At 60.2% G+C, this 6,044-nt stretch overlaps 2 protein-coding genes across 2 annotated transcripts; one reads left to right on the top strand and one right to left on the bottom strand.

Annotated features, from left to right (window-relative positions):
- Positions 1 to 236: 236 nt before the first annotated feature.
- Positions 237 to 734, top strand: LOC136532497 (uncharacterized). The gene has a single exon (XM_066525090.1). The coding sequence runs from the start codon at positions 237 to 239 to the stop codon at positions 732 to 734; it is 498 nt and encodes a 165-aa protein (XP_066381187.1).
- A 3,361-nt stretch (positions 735 to 4,095) lies between these two features.
- On the bottom strand, positions 4,096 to 5,296 carry LOC136532496 (uncharacterized). Its single transcript, XM_066525089.1, has 2 exons — positions 4,893 to 5,296; positions 4,096 to 4,810 (listed from the first exon to the last, which is right to left on the bottom strand). Exons 1-2 carry the CDS (start codon positions 5,294 to 5,296, stop codon positions 4,096 to 4,098), a joined length of 1,119 nt encoding a protein of 372 aa, XP_066381186.1.
- Between the last annotated feature and the right edge of the window lie 748 nt (positions 5,297 to 6,044).

Below are 6,044 nucleotides of genomic sequence, written 5' to 3'. Positions count from 1 at the left end.
GAGGGGCATGCTCTACCCATCCAACGACCTGTCTACTTCATCAGCGAGGTACTCTCCGAGACCAAAACACGATACCCCCCATCCAGAAGTTGATCTACGCCGTAGTCTTGGCTCGACGCAAGCTGCGTCACTACTTTGAATCTCACCTAGTAACCATGGTGTCATCCTTCCCCCTAGGAGAGATAATCCATAATCGGGAGGCTTCGGGTAGGGTAGCTAAGTGGGCCGTCGAACTCATGGGGGAAGCCCTGACCTTTGCACATCGGAAAGCAATAAAGTCTCAGGTCTTGGCCGATTTTGTGGCCGAGTGGACCGACACCCAATTGCCGCCTGCTCAAGTGCAGACAGAATGCTGGACTATATACTTCGACGGGTCTCTGACAAAGACCGAGGCAGGCGCGGGCCTGCTCTTCATCTCCCCCCTCGGGGTACATATGCGCTACAAGGTTCGGCTCCACTTCCCCGCCTCCAACAACGCAGCCGAGTACGAAGCCCTCGTCAACGGCTTGCAAATCGCCACCGAACTTGGAGCACGGCGTCTCGACATCCTGGGCGACTCGCAGCTCATCGTCGATCAAGTCATGAAGGAGTCAAACTACCTCGACCCCAAAATGGAGGCATACTGCAAACTGGTACGTCACCTAGAGGACAAGTTCGATGGTCTCGAACTCAACCACGTCGCGCGTAAATTCAATGAGGCCGCGGACAAATTAGCAAGGATGGCGTCGGCATGAGCTCCGATCCCCCCGAACGTCTTTGCCAAGGACCTCCACAAACCTTCCATTGGCTACACCTTGGTAGCAGAGGAGGACCCACCTGTCGAACCCACGACGGGGCTCGACGCCCCCTCTGCTGCCGAGACTCTCTCGACCAAGCCCGAGGTCATGGAAGTCAATACCGAGCCCCCCCAAACCGACCAGGACACAGACTGGCGAGTTCCGTTCCTTGATTGGCTCGATCGGGGGGAGCTTCCTAGTGATAGGACCGAAGCCCGATGGCTTGTGCGCCAAGCCAAGACTTACGTCCTCTGCAATGACGAGTTATACAGGCGAAGTCCCTCCGGTGTCCTCCAACGATGCATCACCACCGAGGTAGGCCGAGCCCTGCTTTGGGACTTGCATGTAGGGGCCTGCGGGCACCATGCGGCGCCTCGAACGCTCGTGGGGAACGCTTTCCGCCAAGGGTTCTACTGGCCGACGGCGGTCGCCGACGCCACCAAGCTAGTACGCTCCTGCGAAGGATGCCAGTACTACGCTCAGCAGACACATCTCCCGGCCCTGGCCCTCCAAACCATCCCCATCACGTGGCCATTCGCCGTGTGGGGGCTCGACATGGTCGGGCCTCTGCAAAAGGCCCCCGGGGGCTACACCCATCTACTGGTATCAATCGACAAGTTCTCCAAATGGATCGAGGCTCGTCCGATCAATCGAATCAAATCTGAGCAAGCAGTGCTGTTCTTCACTAACATTATCCACAGGTTTGGGGTCCCTAACACTATCATCACCGACAATGGGACACAGTTCACCGGCAAAAAATTCTTGATGTTTTGCGATGACCACCACATCCGTGTGGCCTGGTCGGCCGTAGGACACCCAAGGACCAACGGCCAAGTAGAACGTGCCAACGGCATGATCCTACAAGGCCTCAAGCCAAGAATTTACAACCGGTTGAAGAAGTTTGGCAAGAAATGGCTCGTCGAACTCCCTTCGGTCATCTGGAGCCTGAGGAACACCCCAAGCCGAGCCACAGGGTTCACGCCTTTCTTCCTGGTCTATGGGGTCGAGGCCATCCTCCCCACTAACTTGGAATATGGTTCCCCAAGGCTACAGGCCTATAACGAACGAAGCAACCGCACCACCCGAGAGAACGCCCTCTACCAACTGGAGGAAGCCCGAGACGTCGCGCTGCTGCACTCGGCTAAATACCAGCAGACCCTACGGCGCTATCAGGCCCAGCGCGTCCGAGGCCGAGACTTGAAGGTAGGCGACCTGGTGTTGAGGCTAGCATAGAGCAACAAGGGCCACCACAAGCTGACCCCACCATGGGAAGGACCGTACATCATCGCCCAAGTGCTGAAGCCCGGGACGTACAAGCTAGCCAACGAAAAGGGTGAAATCTTCACCAACGCTTGGAACATAGAACAGCTACGTCGCTTTTATCCTTAAAATTCCAAGCATTGTATATATTGTTTCTCGGAATACAATTGAAACCCGTTTTTAGTTGTTCTAATTTTTCGAGAAATTCCCGAGCCTATCGTTGGTCTCGGCAATACAATAACACTATAAGGGAAATTCTGTTCTGCCTCCGCAGAACAGAATCTCCCTCAGGGGCTAGATGGGGGATTCCCCCTAAAGTCCCACGCGCCATTTTTAGTCATTTTTCGTAAAAAATTCCTACGCCAAACCCTCTAGCACGCTCTGACGAATCGGTTGCGGGAAACCCAAGGACCAAAAGCCCGCCTCAAGGCCAGAAGGCCGGTTGAGTCGTGAGATGGCCTAAGCCTCAGGGCTACGGCGCTCCCTCACCACCTTTCGCCTAGGGAACAGCTTAGGCTCCAAAGAGGTTTTTTGCAAAGAAATCAGATCAGAGACAACAAGAGGCCAGAGGCTCGGAAATACAAGACAAGCGATTAAAGAAACACGAGTACTTTGGAAAGAGAGGCCTCGACGGCCACAAGCGTTATGATACATAGTTAATTCATACTCTATTTACATGGCCGCTTGGGCCTAGGTCAAGGCTCAGCACCTCCGGCATCGGCAGACGGCGGGGGAGGGACCACCTCCTCTTTGAACAACGTTGCCAGCGCGGTGCCAGGGCCTTCCGCCGCCTCCAACAGCTTTGTCACCACCTCGTCGGCCTCATCGTCATCATTAGGCAAGACGTAGCCATCGCTGATGGCTTGAAGGTCAACACCAACATAGTGCGAAGCGATGACAGCCAGTGCGCGCTTGACGCCTGTGTGCAGCGCCCCTCGGAGCCGCTCACGCACCTGACCACTCAGTGTAGTCAGACGGCTCCCAAGGGAGCTGCCTGACTGAACCCCCTCGACCGCCAGGGCGTCGCAGGCGGCACGGGCGGCACTCTTCAGCGCCTCGTGCTCCCCGATCTCGGTCTCGAGCACCGTCTGCGCCGCGCTGGAAGCCTCGGCTGCCCGGGTAACCTCCGCCTCCGACTCTGCGCCACAGCAAACGAAACGGGGTTGAGCGCAGAGGAGAACAAGCCAAATAGGGACGAAGGCCTACAGAACTCACCCTTGGCCTTAAGCTCCCAGCGTCGGGCCTCGACCCGAGAGGCCTCGGCCTCCTCCTTCAGGCGCTAGGCCTCGACTCGAGAAGCCTCGGCCACCCTGGAAGCCTCTCTCCCTAGCTCTACGTTATGCCAGGGAGTTAGGGAGTGAACATAAGAAAAGCGAATAAAACGAGGGGAATAGGACTCACCTTCGGCCTTTCCCCTCCAGACCACAGCCTCATCCAAGGCGCCTTTCATCAGCTGGTGCACACTCTGCTCCGCCCCTAGCTGTCCAGCAAGGGCCTTGCCTGAGGCCATAGCTTCTTTACCTCGAGACCTGAAGGCATCCCGATCACTAGCCGTGCGGGTGAGCTCCTCCTCCAACTCCTTGACCCGTGCCGCCAGAGGGGCGAGCTGCTCCCGAGCCATGGCCGCCTCGACCTTCATGTCGGCACAACGAAGGCGGAGGTCCTCCACCTCTGCGCTCCATGCTGACAGGAGCTCGTTGGCGCCTACAAGAAGGCCCTTCTGCCGCTGAAGCTAGTCCCAGACATCCCTCTCCTGGTGGAGAAAGACTGACTTCCCAAGAGACCGGGTCTCGAGCTCCTGTGAGAAACAGAATAGGGGTCAGTCCCTACAAAGAAAGCTCGGAAAAAAGACCACCGCATGGGAAAAGAAAGCACGAACCTAGGCGACTCCGGGTAAATCGTTGGCCACCACGGACAGCGCTGTCCGTAGAGACCGCTCCACCAGCTGGCGGTACTGCTTGAATGTGTCCCAGTGACCACCCTTGGCCGTGTCCTCAAGGGCAAATAGAGGCTCTGCCTTAGGATCGTCCCGGCTTTGCCACAGGACACGCGGGTGGTTCTACCCGTGGGGCTCGGGTCGCACCCACACGAGGGCCGAGCTTCCCTCGCCTGGGGCCGGGACCGGCTGTTCCACAACACCGGCCACATCGGCGCCGGCCATCTCCTGCGCCTGGGAAGTGTCGTCGGAGGAGATCGGAAGAACTTCCACCTCCCGGGCGCCCTCCCGCAACGGTGGCGGGCCTTGAACCAAGGGTGCCGCCAAGGCCTCCGCCGCCTTCATCTCCACTTCCTGGGCTGGCAACCCCGCCACGATCACGTCAGCGTCGACGATCCTGGGGGCTCCGACCTCCGCCATCGTGGCCTCGGTGGTCTCAGGGGCTCCGACCTCCGCCATCGTGGCCTCGGCGGTCGCGAGGGCTCCGGTGCCCGCCGCAGCGGCCTCGATGGTCCTGGGCGCTGCAGCCTCCGTCGCCCCAGCCTGTGAAACCCCAGGGACCGCGGACCCGGTGGTCTCGGTGGCCAAGAGAACCTCAGCCGCATCCAACCCACGGACCTCGCCATCGTGGGGCGGAGACGCTGCCTCCCCCTCCTGTGTTAGGGCCGCCTTGGCAGCCCCTCCTTGAGTGGCCGACTCCTTCGGGTCATCCCTCGTCGATGCCGCGCCACGTTGCAGGGCGGCTTGCGCCTCCACCACCCAGTGGGCGGTGGAGCCAGGGTTAACCTTGAGCGCTTTAAGGGGCGCCAAGGTAGGCACCTCCGTGGGTCGCTTCCGGCTAAGGACAAAACATTCGTAGGGTCAGGACAAGACAAAAGAACGAACGGGAGGCACTGCGACTCCACCAAAAATACACCTACCACAAGCGGGACGGCAACCGCTTCACCATGGCGACCCTTGTCCGCAAGGGCGGTGGTGGCGGCAGAGGCATGGCTTCCATGTCCATCGGCGCTGGTTGGTCCTCAATGGACCCCGGCACCCCCTCGGTCCTCTGCGGGGGCAGTTGCGTCGCCTCCGCCGCCACTTGCTCCACCGCCGCCGCCGAGCCCACTGGGCCGACGGTGCGTTTGCCCAACGCCCGTGCCTCGGGCGTGTCGGCCTCGGCCCCGGAGCGAGCAATTGCTGACCCCGGGTCTGCTCCTCCTCCTCCGGGGAGCACTGGGCTACTGGCCGATGCCCCGGGCACCGTCTCCCCTACGTCAGGGAGATGGTCCAGGGGACCCCGCCTCACCTCGCCCTCATCATCCCCGTCTGAGGTCTTCATCGACGACGACGGCGATGGGGATTCCTCCAATGGGAGGCCATCCTTCCTCTGCTGCCGGTGGCGCCTATCCAGTTCCTCGCGCGCGAGGATCTTCTTCGTGCGCTTTGCCGCCTTCACGTCCTTCCGCTTTTTCTACGTCTCGGCGTGTGCCCGGTTGATCGCCCACCGCCTCGCGTCCTCGGGAACGGGCGGCGGAGAGGCGCGCACGTCCCTCATCCCCTGCAGGAATGGCGAACATGCATAAGGGAACGAGAAGTAAAGAGAAATGGAGGAGGCTCGGGGGCTGCAGTGGCGCCCGACTTACCAGCGAGAGGAACCCCTGCGACGGGCGCATCGTGATGGGGGTCAGGTTGCCGCCCCTCAGCTTCACCTCCACTGTCTCCCCCACCCGACGAAGAATTTCCTCGTCGGAAAGGGCAGAGGAGGACATCCGGATGCCCTCATTGGGCTCACCCGGCCTCATCTCGAATAGCCGCAACCGCCGAGCCATCAGTGGCAGCACCCTCCGACGGTGGAAGGCAGCCACGACCATGGCCGCAGTAAGGCCATGACCCCGTAGCCTCTCCAGCCCCTCTAGAAGCGGCTGCAGCTTGGGTTTATCATCCCTCAGGACACCGTACTTCCACCTCTCCGGGCAGCTCCCCACAATCCGCCCCGTGTAGGGGGGAAGTCCACCGTCGTCGTTGCGGAGGTAGAACCAGCTCGTGTACCATCGGTGAATAGATGACGAGAGCTGGGCCGGGATGTA

This window comes from Miscanthus floridulus, unplaced genomic scaffold (assembly GCF_019320115.1).
Source record: "Miscanthus floridulus cultivar M001 unplaced genomic scaffold, ASM1932011v1 fs_643_1_2, whole genome shotgun sequence".
Classification (NCBI taxonomy): Eukaryota; Viridiplantae; Streptophyta; class Magnoliopsida; order Poales; family Poaceae; genus Miscanthus; species Miscanthus floridulus.
The sequence above is the reverse complement of the archived record's forward strand: the minus strand, read 5'-3'. Positions and strand labels throughout refer to the sequence as shown.

Excerpts from the sequence above, each read along its gene's own strand:
- LOC136532497 (XM_066525090.1), top strand. The coding sequence starts at position 237 with ATGGGGGAAGCCCTGACCTTTGCACATCGGAAAGCAATAAAGTCTCAG.
- LOC136532496 (XM_066525089.1), bottom strand. The coding sequence starts at position 5,296 with ATGAAGACCTCAGACGGGGATGATGAGGGCGAGGTGAGGCGGGGTCCC. Across the intron at positions 4,811-4,892 it reads CGGTTGCCGTCCCGCTTGTG|CCGGAAGCGACCCACGGAGG; the intron begins GTAGGTGTATTT and ends TTTTGTCCTTAG.